The 26,173-nt window shown below is 35.9% G+C and overlaps 1 protein-coding gene across 12 annotated transcripts in view; it reads left to right on the forward strand.

Annotated features, from left to right (window-relative positions):
* The window catches only part of LRRC28 (leucine rich repeat containing 28), a 59,093-nt gene that overhangs the window by 8,910 nt on the left and 24,010 nt on the right, over positions 1 to 26,173 (forward strand). For 9 of the 12 annotated variants that reach the window (XR_007507428.1, XR_007507430.1, XR_007507426.1 and 6 more), the window contains 3 exons: positions 1,245 to 1,282; positions 2,042 to 2,179; positions 25,432 to 25,638. Coding sequence is in view for 7 of the 12 variants with exons in the window: in XM_049811710.1 (XP_049667667.1) it covers positions 1,245 to 1,282; positions 2,042 to 2,179; positions 25,432 to 25,638 (383 nt within the window). In the remaining 5 variants the exon portion in view is untranslated. Of the gene's footprint in view, positions 1 to 1,244; positions 1,283 to 2,041; positions 2,180 to 5,050; positions 5,136 to 25,431; positions 25,639 to 26,173 lie in introns of those variants that run through there. The other 3 variants (XM_049811711.1, XM_049811709.1, XM_049811713.1) reach the window with 3 other exon arrangements.

A 26,173-nucleotide genomic window follows, 5' to 3' on the forward strand; every position in this document is an offset into this window, starting at 1 on the left:
CTTAACTCATTTTCATTTTCCTGAAAGTTACAGTCTTAGCAATTTCACTATATATTTTTAAAAACTTCACTGTTGTCTGTGTGTCTTTGTATATTGTTTCCCTCACACTGGATAGATCCTCATAATACACATTTTTTTAGCTTGAGTGAAATAGTTCACAAGTATTTTCAGGAGCTGCAGCTGAAGTGAGTAGGAGAATTCTCATCTTGTGATTATACATGAGGATTTCTACAAACATATCTGCTATCCTTATGTTTGTTACATTTTTAGTAAACTTTAAATGTCTGCAATTTTTAAAGAAAAAGAGAAGGCTCAGATGCTCCATGCAGTTGAAATGTTCATATGTCTGTCTTGTTCTGCCTCTATCTCCCCAAAAAGAAAGGCTCCTATTTGAGGAAATGCTGTTGAATAGAATGAAAAAAAACATGCTGTTCAAATAATCCATGTGTGCCTAAGCAATTGGACATTGAGTAGTCAGTATTCCTTTATAATTAGATATCAATATTTGAAAATTGTTACTCTTATTTTCTAAAAGACCCGTTCGTTCATTTGCAGCAAAGTTGATTGACAACTAAAAAAAATGTAGTTTTTATGTTACCACTAGTACTGGAAGTGCTCCAGCAGAGGGTGCTGGATATTCTTGGTGAGAGATCTGGCCATCCTCTCTAACCACCTAAATGACAATGTGTAAGATAGCTTTTTTTCTTTTGAAAAATGTACTCTAGGTTTGAAAAACCCACTTGCAGTGAGTAGATCATGTGCTTGTTTCTTCAGTCAGTAAAGGTGTAAGAATTTATGTGCAAGGGAAAATGTTTTTAATTGTATAATTCGTGTGGGTTTGGGCTTTTGTCTTTACTTGCTCAGAATTTAGTGGGGAATAACCCGGTGATCAAATATGGTTCATTCTGGTTATTCTATTTCCTTTATCCCTTTCCCTTTTTGTTTTCCTCTTATAACTCTCAAAACTAAAGCCCGTTATTACTGTAACTGGGAATGTTTTGTTTTAAATAATTTTGTTATTCTCTCTCATTTTTATGTTATTCATTTAATAGTCTAAGTGAAACTTAAGTACCTATCCATTGCCACTTTATACAGTTTCCACAGCTTTTGTGGTGATAGAGAGGAATGGCTTTGAGGGTGCTCTTTCAGTCTGAAATTGGATATTTTGCAAACTGATTATGTAGCAGAAGTCCTTGAGGGTAACAGGTGGTGTCCTCTGCTTTTTTTTTTTCTCCTCCCCCCAGGTACCTTCATTCAAATAACATAGTTGTTGTACCTGAAGGTAAGTAACCTACCAGCTCACAATAAGTGGCAGGAATCATAAAATATTCATTTTTCTTCTTTGAAGAGGCCTGTTTTTCCTTTATTTTTCCCATAAAACATTAAAGATTTTCATACAAAATATACCAGTGTAGCTCTTAGTTGATAATATCCTTGTTTATGCTATGTTAAATTCTTTTAATGAATTCTCAAATGCACCTAAATGCTGTTTGCTTCAGTTCTAATTGCAGAAAGTGAAAAGTCTAAATGGCACTCATCTACAGAAACAAAAATCTGGAGTGTCTTCTGCTTTCAGCCAGTTACCACACAGAATATTCTGCTCATTTAGATCATGACAGATCTGAAACTTAAAGTATCAAGAACTTGTACTAGTTTTTCTTTCTTATCTTAATTGTAGAGTTACATGCCCAACCTCAGGAAAGTACTTTAAACTCTTTCTGAATATATAAAATGGGCAGACTTAAAGGAAAGGAATGGAAAAAGTGATTTAAGAGCAGAATTGTTTGAGGGGAATCTAGAAATGGGAGTATTCTGTACTTTGCTCCCCCCCCTGCCCCATCTCACTGCCAGCAGTACTGCTTGTTTGATAGATAAGCATTTCCACAAATTATGTCATTCAGTTGTGAGACTGGCTTTAATACGTCAAAATCTGCTCAGACATAGGTGTTAGGTACTGTGGCTTTTTATCCTCTCATAGTCCTATTAAGATTTTAACATTACTGTTGGGTCACATTCACGTTTTAATCTGTTCTCTCACAAGCCATTGGCTCCCTCGTTAAACTGCAGTTTCTGGACCTAAGTGATAATGCCCTCGAAATTGTGTGTCCAGAGATTGGCCGCCTGAGATCTTTACGTCATCTTCGCTTGGCTAACAACCAGCTGAAATATTTACCTGCAGGTAAGTACAAATGTGTGAGGGATTACAGCAATGACAAATTCCATTTGAACTCAATTTGCATAGTGATATGCTCTAGGTTTATTCTTATCTTACAGTTGAAGCATGGTACAACTTGCATTTAAAGACTAGGCAGGGATTGCCATTGTATGTATTGTACTGAATATACTCTGTAGCCGGAAAAAAGCCATGCTGTATGTACTTGAGGTGAAAAAGTCTTGAAAAATGCTTCTGAGGTGGGGAAAAAAATTATCTCTTTAACAGTCTTTGCCATTGTATCAAGAAAATATTGAACTTCCTTGAGAAGACACAAAATGTCAGTGACAACTGGCATTATGATGAAATGATGTTTCTTCCAAATTTCCAGAATATAAAGGATTCCAGTCTGTCCTTCCTTGCTTTTTGCCCAACAGCCCCATACTTGTATTTTCTAAAAAGACACATGTCTAGTAGGTTTGCCTATTGGTCGTTCTACCTCACTATGACAGTAAATAACAAATGTTTGTCTTGCTAGTTTATAATAAAAAAAGCAAAATTTATTCAAAGTGAATGTGACTCAAAGTCAGAAAAAGTTGACCATAGGCAGATTTTGAATGATTTTTTTTTTCTACATACTTTGATAAGCAGACATAACTGATTATTCTTCTTTCATTGTCCTTGTGTCTGTCCAGATGAGATGATGGTGATTTTTAAATACTTCCTTATTTTATTTTTTGATGTTTCTCTGGCGTATTTGCATTTTCTGATTTGCAGAGATGATAATCTAGGGCCAGCATCTCAAAAACACTAGTCTAACTTAATCTAACAGAATTAGCTTTGACTCTAATTTTAACTAACTTCTCAATATGACCTTCATGTATTTGTAAGTTCACATTGCTTATTCTCAAGAAATATATTGCAATTGCTCCTTGAAGTTTTGGGTGCAGAAATCTAGCTGTCCTTCCCTTATACTTTTCTAGGCATAATAAGCTTAATAAGAAAAAGTCAAAGGATGATTATGATAAGAAAGAAAAAAAATATATATGACTATGTAAATTCTCTGGAATGGAATTAGATAAACCTGTTAAACATTATGACCTAAGGCCAATAAAATTTTCATCAATTTTCGGATGTCCTACATTCAAAAGAAAGGAGTGACTTGAGTGTGCTTTATGTTCCTCAAAGATAATTTACCTTATGGTACTGTACCATGAAAGAAAGACTTGTTCAAAGAAAAAGTGACACATTTTCTGCAAAACTTCACACGTTAACTTAAAAAGGTTCCAAAAAAGACTTTCAAAAGGATGATTTACATTACTGAAGAGTTGATTTTGAGTCTACCACATTTGATTAGGAACTGGTATCAGCTGCATAGGCATGCTGCATTTAATTTCTCCTGAAGTTTACAAAATTTGGTACTGAGCATTGTCCTTAAGCGCGTCTAGTTTTGCGTGCATGAAAATTTTGCATGCTTAGAAAGAATACTGCTGTTGGTTACTTTTGAATCGGAGAATACAGTGGTGTCTGGTCTTTCTGGTTTTTCTGGTAGTGTACCATCAGTTTATATATATGCCATTATTGCTGTCATTACTAATCCTGCCTGTTCAGATGCTGTCACTATCAACAGGACTGGATGTCATACAGTCAGAGCAAGATTAGTCTTTCACTTAGGCTGGAGAGTTAATCTGCTGCATTTCTTAAACATAATACTTCCTGAAGAGGGCTTCCAAGCATATTTGCATAGTTTTTCTTTGTGAAATTGCTAATATTTCAAAGATGAGTTTATACCAAAATCTTTAAGTTTGAAAATAACATTTATGGTCAACAATTGAAAAAATAGAGCAAAATAGTAGAGTTTGAGTTGTTTTATCCTCAATTATATTGGTAGCATGAATCTTCATAATAGTGTTAAACAGCATTCTGTTACGAAAGCTAGTAAAGTTAATAAAATGAACTAGGATGAGATGCGATTTCACTGCAGTATATCATTTTACTGTGTGTAAACTACGTGCTTTACAGCAGATACTGCATTGCAATGCATTGTTAGGGAAAGACGGCTCTTAATTGCTCTTAATTTATAGTAAGTAACCATTTAAGATACAATTTAGCTTCTACTAGTGCAGCTTGTGCAGAATTTAAAGATCTGCATTAAAAAATAGCTTTCAGGAATAGGTGATAGTCATTTTTTAAAGTAACTTTTCAAAACTAATGACTGTTTTCTTCTGGACTGAGACCTGCACATATCACACAAATGGCAGTGAACTGTTTATCACAGCAGAGGTTCTAGTTAAGACAGGCTGATCAGTATTCACCTTGTGTAACCACATAGGCCAACTTGCAGCATAATGATGTCATCACATAAAAAGCTTACTTTGGAGTTGTTGCCCTGTCATTCTTCTTGTATTTCCCTTCCCATTGTGTGGTGTTACAAGAACCCTCAGTTTTTGTTGAAACTCAGTGGATATCTAGGAGGATACTCTCAGTAATATCCTTAATCAATTGCTAAAAAAATCTCTTAATTACAACTGCAAAACAGTTGGATGGTAAATGTTTGCCATTAAGTGTCTGAACAACCACACTTTTTTATTGCATTTTGTATTTTAAGAATGATTCTCTCTTGTGTCTTCCTTAATTGTGATTAAGAACTGAAACAATGCAATTAATAGCATAAGTTGATTCATTATCTATTTTTAATGTTTTTGTTCCACAATTCACAATTAGTGTTAATTTTTAGTATTTAATATTTGCCTTATAGAAATCTAGCATAACTCTTTTTAAAACCATTGAAATAGTATGCATCATGAAGCTGTATAAAGATTTATGTCTTCAGTCTGATTGTAGACATTCTTCAGACTCTAATAAAGGCTGAGCCTGTGCTGCTGTTTATCTTCAATGTGATGGGCAAGATTTTGGTCTCTAAGTACCTGTGTTCATTAAGCTTGTGAGAATTTAATAATGAAGACCTCTATTCTTTTCTCAGGTTTGGTCATGATTGTCTAACTAGTTTGAAGAAGTTACTTTAGGGGGGCGGAGATGGGGGAGAATGGTGAAAATATATAATGAACGCTTAAGTCTTAGTTTCCTGACGAAATCAGGCAATACAGGATTGATGGGATGGGGAAAGGGCCTTGGAGATTAGAAAGCACTTTCTGTGCTGTGGCACTCTTGTAGTGTAAAGGATAATCCTACCTAGTGAGCAAACACTAGCAAATCAGTGTCACCCATGGATAAGATCATGTACTTTGGCCTCAAGGCACTTTGCTTAATAGTGTGCTACCACTGAAACAATGGGACTTCCACCACGCATCATTAAATTGTTGTGAGAATTGTTGAAAGACGGCGAAGCTAAACTTGGTCAGAAGCAAAGGGAAAAATTTGTCCAGAAGAGAAGCATGTTGCAATTGAAATATAATATAAAATGGCTGGAAGAAAATGCTTTGTGAAATTCTCTTGAAGTCATGTTTTGAATATACTTTGGATAAATTTAGTAAGTGGACCAGCTTCTGCCTAATGCGGAGTCATCAGTATCTAGATTCTGTGGTAATCAGAATCACTAACTGAGAGACTCTGTCTTTGAGAGGAGAGCTGATTAAAAGAGTTGCAAATAAGTAAGAAGATGAGATTTAATATTATTAAGTTCTCTTGAGCCCTTTATTGAAATGCACAGCATTTTTTTGTTCTGCAAACTAAATCTTGTAGCTTCTGTCTTTAACAATTTCTCGGTTCTTTTATTTCGCTCTGCTATATATAATTCTTGAACACGCTGTAAAGTTTTGTGAGGTTTTGTACTATTTAACTGTAGCACTTAAATAATCTAAATTCTTGAGGGCCATTTGGAAATACGTAATGCCAGAGATCTTATTTGAAAAAATCTTAGAGTTGCAGCATAAACAAAATATGGTTATTATTTGATATTATTACATTAGTTCATGTGTAAGCTTGACTTAAGAGTTGACATTATGTTTTCATAGTAGCTTAACTTTAGTTTTTTAAGATTTCTCTTTATTCAGAGAATTGGTGTCTCATTTTAATTTAGAATTGTAGTTAGTCCTGTATGAATGTGCGCTCAGAAGTACATTTTCTGAATCTTCTCACTTATGAATGACTAATTAGGAAGTTCCCTTTTGTTTCTGATGTTTATAATACATGTGATATTTCAACTCCTTTCATTCTTGAGAAATTGTATTTCTTTTCACTTTGTGTAAGCATTATTGCATCATTTGCAAAAAAAAAAAAAAAGGTAATCCAGTGAAAAATACTGGAAAAATGATTCTTCGGGAGTTCCAAAGCCAAAGTTATCTCTCAGTTTTGCTGTGTTACCATTTAGATTTGATTTGGCTTTAGCCTTGGAAACTTTTGATTTTCAGATTTACATTTTGGTCTTGTAGTTAGTGAATGCACGTTTGGACAACAGATGACTTAAAAAAGGGTGAGTTATACTCAAAGTTGGACTTAAGTTTCTTATTTGACATGAATTAGATTTTTTTTATTGCACATTACTTGAGATACACTTCTCCTTAGAAATGGCATGTTGTAGCATCTTGTTCTTAAGATTTAATTAAAAATGAGGTTATGTTTACTCAGCACATGTTGGAGTTAATTATAGATTTACTAAAATGAAAAGCTTAATGTTTTGCCAAGTCAAGAGTAAAAGCTAAGTAATTAAACAAAGAATAGGGTATGGTTTATGATCCCAGCCCATCTTTTGGCAAAGTTCCCTTTAAGAAGGGGGTGGGGAGAAATACATCAGCAGTTGTCTTTACATGGGCTAGACCAAGTTTCCCTTTGTGTTTGTTGTCAGGAAACTTTAAAAACCAGGAGTTGAGCACATTGATCAGGCAAAAAAAACCCCGCAGTCAAATAATACCAAACTTCATGTAAACTGTGTGATGCTGTTCCTTAATCTGTAGGGTGAAAGTGCAGGTGACTGGGGAGCACCAGCAATTGCTGTTACTGAAGGGGGGTACAGAACTCTGCAAGAGTCAAAGGCAGGTTTAGCAAATGCCCTTCCCCATATGAGGAGATGTGTGGCTTCCATTTCAAATTGACATTTCCATGCTGTCTCTTGAGACTTCGGCATATTGCATCCACTTCTTGCCATTTTTCTTCATTTAGGTAGAATCTGAAGGAAATTTATTCCTCTGCCTTTGGTGTTTTCAAAGTGCAAACTGCAACAATATTTAGGGGAGGTTAATAGCACATATACTCTTCATTTCATTTCTGTTCAAATCCTTTTCCATTTTAAGGCAAAATGTTTTAGAAATATAGTCGGTTTAAGCCTCATTAAAATACATTTGTAGTCTTATAACACTTCATCTTCAAAGCATTTGAGAAAGATCCTGTGAAGCTGATAAGGGAGTGTTATCCTCATTTTATAAAATGGAAAAAAGTGTTTGTACAGAAGTGATTTGCTCCAGGCCACAGCATCAGTCAGTGTTACCCAGAAATAGAACATGGGTGTTCCCATTCCATTTGTTAAAACCACACCTTTTTGAGGTTGATCATATTTAATATTGGGGAGGATTGAGTCTTTCTACCCATTATTAGGAAATTAATAATTACCTTTCCATAATTAATAACTCTCTAAGTTAATAGGAAATTAATAGGGGTAAGATCAGTGAGTTTTTGTAACTGAAACAACTTGTGCTTCCAGAAGGCTGGAAGAGTTCATGAAGATTAATTTTGAAAAATGTAACTTGCAGATAAACACTAGATCATTTTCTCTTGCATAGGTAACCCCAGTGGTTAACGACAGGAAGGGTTCAATCGTTATTAAAGTTATAAATCAAACTATAATTGTTGATTACTGCTTTGTCTATTTATAAAGTAACTCTCAGAATGTTAATTGATTATTGCTAAGTCTGTTTTGCTTAGGAATTTGCTTTGCTAATTGGGGGCAAGAGAAACTTTGAGACATGAAAACTGCATATTCATTTCTCACTTTTTTAACTTGCTATGAAATACAATATCTGTATTTACTATTCATACTAGTATTTCACGGGTAAAGACTTCTTGAATACCCAACTTAGTAATTCTGAATAGAGCTCAATATGAGGTATTTCGGTAAATCTTAATTAAAGGCATATAAACATAACTTCTTCCCTACTTCCTTTTCACAGTAGATTTCCACAGATTGTGGTTACAGCATGCAAATATTTCTATTCTTATTCTAGACCGTGGCAGTAAATGAGTCCTAACTAATTTCTTAAACTTGTTTTCCATATTTCATATAGAGCCTTCAAAATTGGGGGGAATAATTTTGCTCCCCCCCCCCCCCCCCCCCATTCCCTTCTGCTTTTATTACTGTCTCTGATTAGGGCAGACTGCTTTGATACTTAATAAAGTTGTTTTTTTTTTTTTTTTTTAATAATGATTGTGACTTTAAAAGCAAAGGCAAAACTGATGCAGACCCTGTTCTTTTTTCAGAGTTGGCATAACCTTAGTCCACTCTGCTTTCCTAATTTAGTAACATGTATAAAAATATACACGACGGGACAGGTTTGGTACGCCAGGCACCTATCCAGGAGTGTGGTGTTTTTAAGTAAATGGACTTGTGGGGATTTGAGGAAAACATAGATTAGGTTACATGAGCTTTGCACTCTCTAAGTATGTGACTACTTAAAGGAGAATGGACTTCTAAATAAAAATATCTTTTAATTATTATCATAATATGTTGTTTTCCTTGAAGTAGGTTGGTGACCAATTATTAAAAATAATTTTTCTTTGTACAGATCTGTAAAAAATATATGCTGTTTAATAATTCATTCCTAGATTCAGTTTACTGTATAAAACCGAGACTCAGCATACTAAGGTTTACATTAGCTCTTAGGTTCAACCACAGCAAATTTATTTTTTTTATCTAAATCAATGCAAAACTTACCCATACTTGCCTGTTACTGTATTGTTTTTTCATATTAGGATTAGTAAGTCTTCAGTAATTATGCTGTATTAATGTAAAAGCACAATAAAAATAACTGATAGTGTCTTTAAAACATTCTTCGAATTTCTAGGAGGAAGAGATTTTTACATGTTTTGATCTTGTATAAACTCCAATATAGCCCTGTCCTGACAGCCTGTAAGGACTGAAATTTTTTTAAGAAGAATGTCTCCTAGGAAATTATAGCAGAGGGTAATCTCTGAAGAGTTAGCAACAAAATAGCAATGTGGATGGTTAATGATTGTCATAGGAATTTGTGACCTAAATAGAGATGACCACAGCACAGGGTAGTGTATTGTACAAGTGGTATTCCTTACAGATTAGCTTTCATGCATGTTCAAACACAGTGGTACCTATTTAATTAAAGGATGTTGATTGTGTGAGGCTTTACAACAGACTCCGCCTTGCTCAAACATTTGGTTTGGGTTAAATTCTCAGGAGGACTACTAGTACTTCTGAGTGCTTTAAATTTATGGGGAGGGAAGTGAAGACAGAGAATAAAAAAATTCCATTAAATTCCTGGAAACTTTCATTAACTGAAGTTTTTCCTGTATACCCTCACCTGTACAGTGTGTCAGAATGAGTCATCTGTGTATGCAGAGCTGCTCACTGTTCTCTGTCTGCTTGCCCCTTCATACGGCTATTTTTTGTCAATCCCCCTCCTGTTGAGGGGCTTTTTAAAAGCCTTTTTGTTAGTATCATACAACATGTTTTAGTATAGCATGGAAGGTTCATAATGTCACTGGATGCTGGTAGCAAAAATAGTAGTATAAACACATAGTCAGAAAAATTCTAGAGCTATAGTTTAAGCTTAAAATGTTGTTCAAATGTATGCTTTTGTTCCAACACATCTTCCGGATGGCCTTCTATTGGGTGTACTGGAACTGAAATGTTTCCCGTAACTGTAGCAGAAATGACGTTAAAAACAAAAAAACCAACAAAACTATCTCTTTCAACAATGGCCTGTGGTATTCCTCATGGTGTTGCACAGCAGGTTCTCAAAAATGCATGTGCTAAGTATGTATGTGTTGTAATTCATTAATCTGAAAACTAATAGGAAACAGTTGGAAGAAACCATCAATGTCTTTCATTGTAACATTTAAATTATGTATTCAAATATTGCTTTGTGTACTAGGCCTATTGGACTAGAAAATTCCATCTTAAAATTTGCTATTGTGATTTAGCACAATCACTGGAAAAAGTATTTGGAAATTAAGCTATTTTAATGACCATGTTTTTAGTTAAGAAATTGTGATATGGCTCAGTGCATCATATTTCCAAATACCTGCAATTTTATAAAAGATAGGTCATAAAACAGCTTCTGTGGTCATTATGTATCTGGAAAAGTGATCAGGGACAAACTGAAACTGGCATTGAGGTTTCACGGTGATAAATTGAAGGCTAAAATCCTATTGAAGCAAAAGGCTAATGACCAAGTGCTTAAGTTTTCTGATACTAGTTTTACAATATTTAAAAGTCACTCAAAATTGTAACTTGACCTTACTGATTTTGATTTTTTTCTTCTTTCTTATGTATTGTAGCAAGATGATAAAGATCTTGAATCAATCACTTTCTTAGATCCCTACTTTGGTTTTGGTGATGTTTTAATTTGAAAAATCTCTGCCTGGTTGAGGTTTGACTATATCTAAAACATGAACAGTGTGCTCATTTAATTACAGAGTTCATGAATAGATCCAAGAGTGCCTGAGAGTAGGGTGCTGTACATCAGCATTTCAGACCATGTTAAGTTCATTTGAATTCTTCATAGGGTCTGGGCAGGGATTGACCTGTAAAGGTTCCCTTTTTATGTGATAATACTTATTGGCCACAGAATCTTGTTGAAAGTTATAGTGGTATCACATGTCTGGAAAGAGACATCTTTCAGAATGACACCATCTGAGTCCTAATCATTAAAATACTTTTTTATTATATTGTATTCCTGGTAGTAAGAACATTATTTTAGAGGGTAGAAATATGTCAGTGCAAGGCTGCCTGTGACCTGCTGTTGCACAATTTTTTTATTTTAAACTTTGATTTCCTCTGAAGCATCAAAATCCCAGATATTTATGGGTTTAGTGCTTTGAAACTGGTTTCTGAGAATGGGCCAATGTTGCCATTTGTTCCCTAGTATTCCATGTGAGATCCTTGTGAAAGTTACCGTGTATCAAACTTGCAGAATCTGGCCCCACCAGTCCCATATGTCCCTCACCACCCCCCAGTTCCTTTCCTTCTTGGAAAAGGAGGTAGTAGGAGACCTAGTAAGGTGTAGGTGAAATCAGGATGGAGCATAGAAGAGCCAGCCTAATTATTAGTAGTGGTGCTCTGAAGCCTGTTGTGCTTCTGGCTTTGCAGTACTCCACTTGCGAAAATAAAAATATTTGCTGGAACACGTATGTTTTCTAAGCTCTGGGCCATGGGCTTTCCCCCTGGTAGCTGTCCCCCTCCGGGGCTTTTAGATAGGAGATAAAGGAGGTGTGCCAAGATACAGGAGTTTGAGTGCTGCTTTTAATGGTGAGGTACTTGGATGATTGGTGCATTCCTGAGAGTATGGGAGCAGATTTAAGTGGATTCTCTATTGTTAAGAGATTTGGTACTGCCTCTTTGAATCCTGGCTTATTCTTCTGTTTGGCAGTCCTTGATTTCTCAAGTCACTGTAAGCCTTGTTTCTCCAGGGGTTTTCCTCTTGTCTTTGGGGGGTGGACAGGAATTTTGAATATGTTGAGAGTGCTTTAAGTAATTGTGACAAGCATTCATCTGAAACTTAAAACTTTATGGAGATGTTGTAGATCTTAAATATGACTGTAGAAGCATGGTAGTTATGTTGCATGTTCTTACGCCTTTTTATTAAATAAGGAATCTTAAGTACAATTCATTTCAACACAGTTCATTAAACATAAAATTGCATAATATTTTTCTAGTAAACTCAATTTGAGATTTCTCAGTAAATTGTTAAAATACAGATTTAAAAAAAAAAAGTCATCTTGCATGTCCAAGTAACTTCCAAACTTTACTTCAAAAAGTCAGCCAGTAACACGGCATATGCAAAATACTAAATTGAAAGGAATTTAAAATGAAATATTGATTTCAGCGCTAGACTGAGAAGAGGTCTGTAGATGATAATAATATCAGTAATAGGGTGACATGGAAATGCTGCTACCACATACAAATAGTTCATACAGTAATGTACAAAGTAGTCTTTCAAACATCTGACAGAAGAAGTGACAACCTGAATTTTCTAGGGTATATGAGAACAGAGCCCTGATGGAATTAATCTACCCTGTTCTACTCTCTGCTCCTGCAATCATTAGAGCTGCCACTTGGGAACAGAGGGCTTCTGAAAGAAAGTCTCTTGACCTTTGAATATACTCCCAATGACATGCTGAGCCGGAGGCCACAAGGCAAAAGTGGGAAGTTTATGCAGCAGTATATAACTTTAAAGAACGTTAAGTTGTCATTGCTGCTTTGATCAGTGATAGAGTATACTTTGATAAAACTCAGATAAAGGGCTTCAGGCTGTAGCATCAAAACAATGCATTCTGTTACTTTTACTTTGAAAAATGTATTTCTACAGTCTGTTTTTAAAAACTTGAATGTGCTTGTGAGAACTGATTAGACCTGGCACGCAGACCTAAATAATGAAGGTCAAATAGCATTATTTGTTTTTTATGTTTTGATGGTTTGAAACTTGGGTTTGAGATTTATGGACAGGACTCATTGTGACACAGTTATATACCACAGAAAAAAATAACTCTGAAAGTGGCCACAGTTGTGTTTGAATTCAGTAATTATTCCATTTGTGGTGTTTGTTTTATGTCAGTTTATTGACTGCATAGCAGAGGAGAGGAAGGAGAAGTGGAGGATCTTTGGTTGCTTTTGGTCAGTCTTACTCCTGTGGAGTTGAATCTAAGATGTATAAAAGCAGACTACCAGGAATTTAATTTTGTAATTCTGTAGGTATGTAATTCTATGTTGTAGTCTTGCTCTGAGTCTTTGAAGGTGTTAAGTTACATAACTGTATCTGAAAATCCATAAAGACTATAAAAACTAACGTTCCTTGGTGCTTTAATTTATGTATTACCTGCGTGGGCTCTAAAGCTCTACAGATCATTATTCCATTCATAGCTCTGGTAAATCCCCTCCAACCCTGAAATTCTTGGTGGCATCTCTGATAATCTTCATAACTAAGAAGGTATGATACTTCATTGCTTGTCTGGCTGATTTGCTGTACAACTGTCTTCAGTACTGTTGAAAATGAATGTAGTCACTGTTGTATTTATTACAATAGAATGCTTGGACCTATGTTAAGACATTTGGGCAGGTGTGTTTGCTTTTGTGTTTAAAAAAAAACAAAAACAAAAACAAAAAAAAAAAAACCAAAAAAAAAAAAAAAAAAAAAAACCAAAAAAAAAAAACCCCAAAACTAACCCCAAAAGAAATCTTTAGGATTTTTCAACTATATTCTTACATAAGGAAAAAACTACATTGAAATAAAATTCACATGAGTTACTGTAACTTTTTTTTAAGGTGTCATGCCCCTCCTTTTGGAACTTCTTCCCTCAACATGCTGAATCCTCTACTGAGCCCAGTAAAGCCTTTTCTTTGGAATTTGATACAAGGGTTTTTCCATATTATGGCTGGCAACAGTCACGTTCTGAGCAACATAGCTTGGGGCTGTCATGAGGCGGATTCTCCTTCTTGCGCAATGCATGTATTAGCCTGTCTTTATGAGAAGAAGAATATGGGACTTCTAGTAAGTCTTTTCCCTTTGACTGTTTTTATAAAAATCATCACTTGTTCTTGAGAGTTAACATATTCCAAGAAATTAAGCTGAACTTGAGTGATCATATAGTGCCTAATATCAGACTAGCTTCCTAACTAAAGGAATTTCAGAAAAAATTGGTTTGTACGTCATCTGTCAGCACTGAATTCTTCTGATCATTCTGAGAATAAAGATCTGACTTACTGATTGCCTGGTTCAAGGCACATATGATGTATATGAAGTTCTCTTGTGAAACTTCAGAACAGATGTTCGTTAAAATACTTATAAAAGTCTTTCTTTCTAGAACTGTTACCCAAAAGCAAAACTGAACTTAAAGGGGGTTTTAAGATGCTCAGGGCCTCTCTCATAAACATTTGCCAATAGCTGTTCACATGGGTGAAGACAGATGTGTATTGACAAGGCTGAGACTAAACCTCCAAGATGGAGAGTTGGATGTATGCTCAGAAAGATGTGTTTCATATACAAATGGTGTTTGTGTTTCTGTAGTATGAAAACTTCTTTAATGCAGACAATCTGTTCAATAGTGTTTAGTCAGGGTTTCAAAGAACCTCGGCTTTGAACAGATATTAAACTGTGGGTCTTTTTTCTCTGAAATTTTTCATCGGTTTGTAAATGTGTGAAAAAGGAAATGGTAGTAGTAACTGCTTTGCAAATTCAAGGTTTACATTAGGAATGCCTTACTGATTTCAGAATGTTGTACTGCCAAAGGGCTCTAACTTTGTTTTGCTGCACTGACTTATTTCAGGAAGGTCCTAAGCAAAGACTAAGTAAGCCATACAAGCTAAACCAGCTTTTCAGGAGGGTTATGTCCATGCTTGCTGCCTTTACCGACACTGTTTTAAAATTAAAAAAAATGCTGAAAACTGCAGTTTATTGTATACTGCACCACCATAACGACGTTGGTGAAAGTTAAACAGTGTATTTGCTATGCCAGCACATGGCTGCAAACTTGTTGCATACTTGTTCATGAAATTGAGTAGTTGTTATTTCATAGAGCCTATTCAGCTATTTAGTTTTTGGAAGAAAATTACCTGTTGACTAAAGTAACTTGCTACTCATTTTTCATGTACAACCTGTTAATAATTCTAAATTTTTGAGATTCTTTTTTGTTGCACCAAATTAACATTTGTGACAAGAAAAAATTAGCTCTTGAAGTTTAGTTTTAAAAATTTTTAGGATTGGGTGCTAAAACTTAACTTGTTTTCCCCTTAAGTCTTTATTTATAAAGTTATCTATGAATGTACTTCTGTCTCTTTGGTTCCCTTGTGGTTTTTTTTTTTCCTTTCTCCAAGCTCTCTGTAACTTGCATACAGTGATTAGCTATATTAACGGGTAGTTGATTTTACTTGTGCATTAAGCAAATGGAATTTACTAGTAGGACTTGAGTGCTCAGGGAAGCTTGGAGAACAATGTCATTCAGTCTTTGAAAGTGAACAAACACAAATTGTTAGTGCTGTGCAACAGAAGAATTTTAGAATGTATTGATTTCCATTTTGACCTTTCTGGCCAAATATAATTTTCTTTTATACATACCATTGTGAGAGAGTTAAAATACTACTTGTTATCGACATCCTTGTTTTTACTCAGCTAGTCTATTAAATAAATTGAGGCAAAATAAAATGCATTGTTTACTAACACTAAATCTAAATGGAAAAAGCTTTTAAAGAAAATGTGTAGAACTGGAGGTATTATGTGAGATTAACTTTCCTGTGGTTCATGTCACACACAGAGTTTGATACCTGTACTTCAGTTATCTTAACTTTATCACAGTGGCATTTAAAATAAAGACTGGTGTTTAACTTAGCATTGTCAAAATCTGCATTAAATTGTCATTCTTTATGGAAGGCTTTGATACTGAGCAACTGCAAGTATACTCCAGTTGGTAATTATTTAATGTTTGAGAGCTTTATGGACTAAGACTACTTACTTGTGTTGCTAAAGGAATGCAATTTGGAATGATGGGGGGGAGAGTATAATTACAAGCCTTACTTGTCGTCTTTTGTGCTGATTTGAAACACTAAACAGCAGTATCTTCCACTGATGAAGATAAGGCTTGCAGTTGCTCTCAGCATTTTGAAAATCAGAACATTGCTAATGTTGTTTGAAGTCAGATGTCTTCTTTTTTGGTGATAATCTTGGTTAGAAACTGTTAGTAGTTGGTCCATGCCATTTTCTCAGTAGTAACCGCATCATTATAGTAGCGCCTGCCTGCCCTCCTCAACCGCTGAGTTAGTGAGTCTGGTGGGAGGCCACACACTGATCAGCACAAATGAGCTGGGCAAGTGAGGAGGAGCAAGAGAAGCTTCTGTTAATGCTGCTAGTAAAGGGCGTCAGAATCCATAGTTTATATTTAAGAAAGATGCACCTCTATTATAGTGGGAATACCTCCTGTGAATGTTTAGCCAGTCCCTCCCTTGTAACTACTGTTGCAATTTGTAGTAACTTCCAGTGGCCTGGAAGAATTCTTATTTTCATAGGACTTCAGTTAAGACAATCCCATCTGTCAGCATTCCTTTCAAAAACAGATACGGTGACTCCACTGCCCTAAGAGTGGTTCCAAACTGAAGAGCTTCCTTTGATTCTTTTTCTTTCCCTCACCCCACTCAAATTTGTAGTTGCATTTTTTTGTTATGGGGACAGAGTTTACCTTCAGGGAAGAGGGTTCTTTCATATTTCCCAATAGCAATATAAGTAAGCATAATTTGGCTTGATATAGCATAATACTTTTCCACTGAAAGATGAAAATCTAACCTGGACCTATTGCATTTGTTATGCATTTAGTTAATTCTTGGTGAGGAAGGAAAAAAAACCAAACCCACCAACCTCAAGAAAAGGAAGAAAGATGTGTCTGTTTCCAGCTGGTTGGAAACCGTTGATAGCAACAGTCACAACAGATAGGTCTTTGCTTGGATTATTTAGACACTAGTGTAGTAACAAGTTAGGAGCTACTAATCTATATTTGTCAGAGAGACCAGTCCATTGTGTCAATCTGAAGTTTTTCCTTTGAAGAAGAAGAAAGGAAAAAGCTGCCTGAGAATTTATAGCCAGGACTGGCCCTGTCTCTGTGGCTTCCTGAGTGTCCTGGTTTCAGCTGGGATAGAGTTAATTGTCTTCCTAGCAGCTGGTGCAGTGCTATGTTTTGAGTTCAGTATGTGAAGAATGTTGATAACACTGATGTTTTCAGTTGTTGCTAAGTAGTGTTTAGTCTAAAGTCAAGGATTTTTCAGCTTCTCATGCCCAGCCAGCGAGAAAGCTGGAGGGGCACAAGAACTTGGCACAGGACACAGCCAGGGCAGCTGACCCAAACTGGCCAAAGGGGTATTCCATACCGTGTGATGTCACATCTAGTAGATAAACCGGGGGGAAATGGGGACAGGGGTATCACTGCTCAGGGACTAACTGGGCATCGATCAGCGGGTGGTGAGCAATTGCACTGTGCATAGTTTGTACATTCCGATCCTTTTATCATTACTGCTGTCACTTTATTAGTGCTATCATTATTAGTTTCTTCTTTTTATATTCTAGTAAACTTTTTTTATCTCAACCCATGAGTTTTACTTCTTTTCCCGATTTTCTCCCCCATCCCACTGGCTAGGGGGGGAGGGAGTGAGTGGCTGCGTGGTGCTTAGTTGTTGGCTGGGGTTAAACCAAGGCACTGAGCTATCCTTGATACCTCTTTAGGATGCTCATTTTGTTTGGCTTCGGTTTAGGTGATTACTGGTTTGTACTTAATCAAAACAGGGTACTTAAGTAGCCATCTCTAGCTGGCTGGCATCTTGAGTTCAAATTATTAGCTCTTTATTGTACGCACAAAGTTTTTCTGGAAGGCTTTTCCCCCTCTTACCATGTAGTGATATTAGTGTACGGTGAACTGTAGATGATGTGCAGCAGTAAAGGTGGTAAGACATAAACAAAACAAGAAAAATGTAATAGGTCTTATGCTTTATTCATTCACATTTGTTTATGTTCATACCGCCCAGGAACACCCAGAAAAAGGAAAACAGCTGCTTCTCAAAGGAAAGATAACAGCAAAACTATATCACTTCCTAAATAAGAGACTTTTCTGTAAGGTGCTAGGAGAATTTTTCATGCAATATACTTGACAAAGTACGATTGTGTCTCTTCACACTTCATTTTGGCTCCTCTGTCCACAATTTGGGATATTGTTTAATAAAACCATAGAATAATATTAATATGTTAATTTCATATCTATTACATATTTGTGTAGCAGTAGTACTTTGCTGTGGGGCAGTAAAGTACTAGGCAAAGTACACTAGAACAAAATGAAAGGATAGGTTGTCTTTTAAAGAAAAAAAAAGCCCAAACAACAAAACCAAAACCAAACCAAACAACAGCAAACCTGACCATTTCAGGGCCTTGAGTTTTCTTTGTGTGTAAACTTCGCCCCCCCCCCCCCCCCCTTATCCTTTTTGCCCCTTCACCCACCTTTTCCACTTTTCTCATGTATGTTAATTTCTGGTATTTTTTATAATTGATTTTTCTAACTGTTCTCAGTGAGACCATCAAATTATGGAAGAAAATGGAATTCCAAACCTGCACTGGGGGGAAATATGGAGCATAACCTGATAACCACTCTGGATCTGTGCTCTCTGTCTGGTGCTTCAGTGCTGATGCTGAGAAAAGCACAGAGTGCTGGACCCATAAAATGCACAAGGCTGCCAGTTTTGTTAATGTAAGCTTAATTATGGTAAAAGATGGGGAACCACTAACCTTTTCGATGAGTTTGGCTTAATGAGACCCTCATGCCTGATGTCTGTTTTCAGCCACTTTTTGCTGAACTAAAATTACTGTTTAGCAAGACTGGACTTTAGAAGGCCACTTTTCCTCACCTTTGCTTGTGAATGATGGTACAAAATAAGTAACATTTGTTACTAAATTGGCTTGTGGCATTTAGAAAGGTTGAGGAAAAACAGATGCTATTTGGGTATGTTCAATAGAAGTATGTATTTTTCACTTGGTTTTGAGTTTTATCTGCTGCTTAAATGTTTTGGAGAAGAGTCAATATAGTTTATGGCTGAAGTAGGTGAAACTGAGAATTGGGAACATTTTTGAGGTGTTACTTTACCCCAGAAAATCTTTTTCCCTGTTCTTTCCAGCCAGGATGTGTGTATGAAATGCAACTGTAAGTATGGTTAAAAGTAATAGTTTCAAGTTTGGTCACCTGGGATAGAAGCCTTTTTTCATAGAATTTTTATGGGTTTGAACTCATATTCAGCACCTTATTTTAAAACAGGTTATTCATAAAATAGTTGCTGCAGTATCAAAATGTCTCTTCCAGTCCTTTTTTTTTTTTTTTCTTCAAATATTGAGCAAATGTTAGCCTACATGGGAGAAATACAAGGAAAGAATCATCTTCAGGTGTGGTAGGCTTGAGAAACAGAACATTTTTCAAGCTCTTTCACTAACAATACAGTAACAGATCTGCATACAGCAGTGTCAAAATGTAAATGTGATTCAATTTGCCTCCCCCTTTCTTTGTCCTTAAATCTAAGGATGCCAATTTTCAGTTATGGTCAAACTTCCTTCTCTGAAGATGGCACAGGTCTATCATAAGTGCCAATTTGTGCTACAAAATTTAATTTTTATAGGCTATGAAACGTGAGCTGCGTGGTAAGACAGTAAATGTAATGTAATATATAATAGGATATTTAATTCGTTTTAAACATCTTAAAATCTATTTAAGTCTCCTGAGACATCCCGGAGCAGATCTAAAGGAGATCTTTTCTATCATGGTTTCAGTGATTTAAACTTAGATTTCCTGTCCATTACAGTTTTAACTGATAATAGTATTAGAGTTCAAATTCACAGGGATGTATAGACACTTGCATTTTTTTCTAATGGGACAGGTGATAAGCTTTGTAAGTATGAAAGACTTCAGACACCTTTTACTCACTGTTGCATGGTTTTATAGCTCTAATAGGAAAATATATCTTGTACTCAGATTCATGGAAGTTGATTAAAACGTTATTTCAGGGGTGAAGTATGGTAGCCACTTCTAGCACCTTCTGTTCTTTTCCTGAAGCAACCAAGGTCCTTTTTAGACCCCAGTATAGAGAGGGATCACTGGGTGCATGAAGTCCAGTGTTTCACAATCACAGCCAGTCATCACAGCACTTGATTCATAGGAATATGTCCCTCTGGGTACCACAAGCCGGAAAACATTACTCCATGTTATATAGGAAAGATTTTTAGTACAGCAAGTTGCAGCCTTAAACAGAGACATGCTGCTGGCATTGCAGAGTGAATGACAGGCAAGGGAGAGGATCACCTCCATGTTAGAACCCTTTGGTAGCAGGGTGGTAGATGTAAATGTTTGTAGGATAATAGCAAGATCATCATTATTGCCTACAATACTAAGGTATATTAACATACTTTCCTGCTCCTAATACAGTGCTGGCTATATATAGAAGTTGCATTGGTTACTTTCACTAGTGGCTCATTATCCTTAGGTGGTGAACTAGTATAGCTGATCCTTCTCTTCCTTCATTGTTTCAAGGAGAGGCCTGACTTGCAGCACCTTCTTACCATCCTTATTTTCTGTTATTTCTCATTCCATTGGACCACTTCAGTCTAAAAGTTCTTGCTCTTCTTCCTGTATGATAATTTGGTTCTCTATCATATTAGCAATACTTTAAATGCTTGTGTCAACAGCAAACTAAAACTTAGGGGTTTTTTAAACCAAGGTAGAAAATAGAAATTCTAAACAAAGTAGACCCTTGAGGAACACCACTAGTGATGTTTTCTCCAGCTCAATAGTTTGCCATGAGATGTGATACTCATGTGTTACCATTAACCAAAAAATGTCATTGAAGAAAGATAAGCCGGTATAACATGATTTACATTTGGAGAGATATGGGTTGTGTTTTCATTCTGCTTTCTATTTATGTTCCAGTCATTGGTTACTCTTGGTTGCTCCTTCCCCTTAGAACAATTGTTACAAGATACTGAAGAGCGCCAAGTTCATGTTAACAGGGCTTTTTTGAACACAGGTTCCACATTTGTTCTCCAACCCTAGGCTGCTATCCCAGAAGAAGTCTTATTCATTGAGAATCTTTGTGCCTGAGCTTGCAATTTTGATAGATAACCCTTTTTTTCAGTGTTCTGGGATGGAAATTTTTTAAGCAGCCTCATTTCATTTTAGTAATGGATGTGGTAATTTTCAGTGCTTTGTCCTTGTTCCCATGAGGTATTCTGTCTCTGTCCTCATACACAGCATTATTTTTACAGGAAAAAATGATGCAAAAAGCTAATTTAATATTTGGTCTGTCCTCCTAATTTCTATGCCTTGTTGACACCAGTTCTTCATTTCTTGCTCTTTATTTCTTGTTGAGAAACCTTTTGTTTGACTGTGAGTTCGCATTTTCCTGGCCTACTGGCAGTTTTCATTTAAGTTCTGTGGCATGACCTCTAAGTGCCAGCTCTCTCTGCTGATCAGTCCCTTTTTCCATTCCTTGTAGGTTCTCTGCTTTCTCTTAATATCCTGCTTTGAGGTGCATTCTCATGCAGGTAGGTCTGTAGCCCTTTCCTGTCCTCTTTTTTCCTTTACTTGGATGGAAAGACTCAGATAGCATTTGATTTAAAGTAAATCCATGCCTTCCACACACTCAAATCCAATTGTGTATGTGTTTCATATATGTTTGGATGAAATTTTGGGTTATGGCCCAACAGGGAAAGGTGGGATTGCTCTTGAAACGTAAAGAAAACTGTTAGTTATTTTCGAGTTATGCAGCTGGTGAGGCCTGTACCCCCAGAAGGTTAAGGAAGTTTGAATTGCCTTTGGCAATTATTATATGTTGCATAGGCTGCTTACTTCCAGATGTTTTTTCTTCCTTCATGTAAAGCCATGGGAATTAAAGACTGGCATTTAAACCATCTGAATCAGAAATAGATTTTTTTTTTTTTCTTTTTCCTCACGCTAGGTATGTTTATACAAATACAATCTGTTAGAAGGTCAATAATTTTGGAAATTTCCTGAAATCTTTCAAGGTTTCACTCTTTTGGTTTTTGTTTGTTTGTTTTTTAAAAAGGTATGCTGATGTTTCTTTTTCTCTTTGTGTTGAGAGAGAAATGTATTTGGCAGTTTTCCTTTTGAAAACCCAAATGCATGTGATGACAGTTCACTTGTCCCTTTCTCCAAGGGGTCGGGAAAGCTATTACCATGAATGCAAAGGCTGCTTTTTGGAGCCACAGTAATCACTTCTGAATCTTTATCAGGGATGAAAAAGATAATTAGTCAAGTGCTTGCAGCTTTAGAATACAGGGAAGTATTTATGTGTATGTCTTTTGTTACTGAAACCACCTTTAGGAGGCTGTAGACAGGACTCTGTGTATAAGCCTGCACTTAAGTTTCTGTGAAGTAAGGTAGTGTGTGGATTTACAGTCTGTCAGCCACTTTGTGTGTACAATGCCATGAACACATTTGTACCATATGGCTAAGCCACAGAATTGCCCAGCTATATGTGAAGGTGGTAATCTGTGCAGATGGACATGACTGAAACACTTGGGTCCAAAGAACTAGCAACAGGAACTTCACGTCTGGACTCAGGTCTTTCTGATTAACAAAGCTACTGAGGATTTTTTTCTGGCTTCTGATATCAAAATGGGGTTCAGTGCTCTGCCATGTTGATTTTGATAGTGTTAATCCTAGAACTAATATAAATTGTAAATTATTCATTTATGAATTTCATTTAAACGTAATTGGAATGCCTCAGTGTGGTTTAATGGTGATGTATAATGCTTGTCTCTCTCTTACCCTTAGGGGCGGGGGTGGAATCTGAATATAAGTCCCTTCTTTGTCAGTTCTTTTTATTTGGGAATAGCTATTTTCTTTACTGGGTCTGCCTGAAAGTCCACATCTCATATGTGTCTTAGTGCTTGATGAGGTGATAGCAAGAGAGAGATTTGTAAGTCTTTCACTGTGTTTGTTAGCCAAGGCATCCTTCAGCATTTATGTTTTTAAAGCATGGATAATACTATATAGTAACTAAAAGCTTGAAAAACTTACTAATGGATTGTTTATTTTTTGTGTTATTCCTCTTTATTGTTTTCCTTTGCTTTAACAAGATTGAAACCAATTTAGTTTCATTAGTAAATGTCTGAGCATGTTCTTCAAAATGAGCTTTCAACACTATAGTGGGGAATCTGGGGGTTATATTTTTAATCTGATGGCACTTTAAGTTGTTTGGTTTACTTTTTAACTTTATCATGGGTCGATGGGTGTTTCTGTAACATATGGCACTGTATGTTGGAAGTGGATGTTTACATCTGGTATGCATTGGAAGAGTAAGGTAGAGAGGATGAAGTTTTGGGCAAGTATGTGTTTCTTGGATGAAGGATAAAATGAGAATACTTTTATTTCCTCTTAGATTTGAAACATATCATTCTAGCAATGCCTTTGAAACTCTGCCAGCTTTGCCAACCGTAACATTTATGGGATTTTGGACCTAAACTGAATTAGAAAACTGTTTTTAGTGGCAGAGAAAAAGGTTAGTGCATGAAAATAGCTAGGCCTATTATTGACTGCATGTGGTCAGTGGTTTGGCTGAATGTAGGTGGCTCTTTTCCTGTCAGTGTTTTCAAGCATATGGCTTTGTTTGTGATGAATATAAAACTCTTTAAAAATTAGTTCTACTGCAGTTCTTTTGCACAGTAGTCTTTTGCTATTTGGTAGTGATTATTTTGCTTTTGCCATTCATTTTCAATCTCATAGTAAAAAAAAAAACCAAAAACTTTTAAAATAAAGCTTAGTATTCCTGTTGACATCAAAACTAAGAGATTTGAAGAATGTGGACATCTGTGTATAGCAGCCGCTTCTGTCAGTAATATTTTATAAAAGGATGCATGTACTATGTTTTTGATTCTTTATAGTAGTTAATGCTGGGATTGTTTGTAGTGAACGGAAACTCCTTTTATATGTGCGCACATTTTGTTTAATTAGTACTTTTGTGAAAATCTCTTATACTGAATTATAACTTCCCTTTATTTCATGTTTTCAGTCTTGAAAGTAACATTTATAGCAGTTTTTCCCAAGGTCAACTTCAGATTTGGCATTTTTTTTCCCCCATTGTGTAGAAGACAGCTTGAAATTAACCTAGTGTTTTGTTGTCTTCTTTGGGTGTCGTATACAAGGTGCTACCTCAGAGCTCAGGGAATAGCAAATTTTCTAGCTCCTGCTGCAGAGAGATTGCTTAAGGGCACAACAGCTTCTGTTTAGCTTTAACTTAAACAGTGTTACCCTGTTTATATCTTTTAAAAAAATCTGCGTGATGGAGATGTAAATTGTGCGGATTGTGAATTGTGTAAATTGTCTGGTGTTTTCTGTGTAGAAAATTCTAGTGAATCTTGTTTTAGCAGCTATCAGATGCAAGAGCTGGTTTCATTCAGCTGAGAGCAAAGTACATTTGGCTCTGCAAGCTGCTCAGAACTGCAGTAAGAATTAGGGGGCATCAAGCACTTCATGAGTTGGTTCCATTGCTGTAAAGTATTTAAAAACAAAGCAAAACTGTTTACAGTTTCCCCATGTTTGGGGAAAAGAATTTATACAGTTACTCTAAAAATTGGATAACTCTAAAAAAAAAAAGTAAATAAACGACGAGATAACTTGTAGAGCTGCTTAATAAATTTCTCAGTCAGTCCTTGAAGTGCATCCTGGTCCCACAGACCAGACACAAGGAAGATCACTGTTGTACAAGGGAGGCTACTTGTGTGATCACATCTTGCAGACTTTTAAGAACTTCATTTGTTACCTACATAAAAAAATTATACAATACTATTTAAAACACAACATGTACTTTTAAAATTCTTAAAGTGTTAAAAAAGAATTTCTAGAAGCTGTAACTAATTATTACAACTATAGGTTAGCGCTTACTGTAATATCTTCCTACAATGTAACATAGCAATATAACTTACAGGTTATTAAGAAGTTTCTTTTCTAATTTAAACTAGGTCTTTTGAATTGTATTATGAAGACAGAGCTGTTGTTCCTAAGCATGCTTGGTGAAAGACTGTCACTAAGCAAGAAGTGTTTTGCATGCATTTGTAAGTCTCATTGCAAGAGAATCTTAAGTAAGGTGGATATAAGCATTGCATCCTCAATTATTTTATATTTTTTTTAATTAATTTGATTTTCACTAATTTGGGGTCATGCAAAACACCCTCAATAACAGTAAGCTATGTGATGTGTTTTGTTTGGGGTTTGTTGTTTGGTTGGGGTTTTTTTCTAGTTCTGATGTAGGACCAGGAAACTGCTTGATATTTTTGACAGTAGTAATTGTCACAACTCAGGAATGCTCTATCTTGAGAGATCTTGTGTTTAAACATACTGCCTAACTGATAACTGTTCCTCATCAAAAAGATTGAAATAAGGTGATGATGGGGATTATTTGTATCAGTTCTCGACACGGATTGACAGAACAGTTTCTTAAGAGAAAAACAGCACAGCTAACTGACCTTTGTTTTTTATTTATGTGAGATTTTTCTGGTCTTGTTTGTGAAAATAGTTATAGTAATAATTCTCAATTCCTCCTGTTTGGATTTTAGAGGTTGGAGACCTGAGGGAGCTACAAACACTGGACATTTCAACCAATCGTTTGATAACGTTACCTGAAAGGCTACATATGTGCCTTTCACTGCAGTACTTGACCGCAGACAGAAACCACCTGTGGTATGTTCCCCGCCACCTGTGCCAACTACCAAGCCTCAATGAGCTCTCCATGGCTGGAAACCGCCTTGCATTTTTGCCACTTGGTGAGTCACCACCATCATTGGGCAGGGGGTAAGTCAGAGAAGAGACAGGAAAACAAACCTTCTGTCCCAAAATAAGAGGAAACAAACAAACAAAACCCAAACAAACAAAACCAAACAAAATAATAATAATTAAAAAAACAACCGAAACTAAAAACCCACAACAAGTGATTTTCTTTGGTGGTCTCTACAAACTCTGAGTTGTCACAGTGATCATATTGTTAGAAAATATGTTGATAACAAAAAAAAAGGCAGGTTGAGGTTTCATGTCTGTTTTAAAGCATAGGTCAGCTATCAAATTTGCTTTATTTTTAGCTGAGGGGGAAAAACGTTTCAATTATGTTGTGTTTAAATACGGTACTATGTAATCTGACTTCTGCCACTTTGGGTAATGATCTGTTTGCTGGATCTGATGATTTAACTAAGATTCTTCAGCTATGCTGTGGAATCCCAGTGACTCCACATAAATTATTTTTCATGATTAGGAATGTCAGTACTGCAAAATCTAGCAAACGTTTAGTTTGTGCTGTGTATAGGC

This window comes from Accipiter gentilis, chromosome 10 (assembly GCF_929443795.1).
Source record: "Accipiter gentilis chromosome 10, bAccGen1.1, whole genome shotgun sequence".
Lineage (NCBI taxonomy): Eukaryota > Metazoa > Chordata > Aves > Accipitriformes > Accipitridae > Astur > Astur gentilis.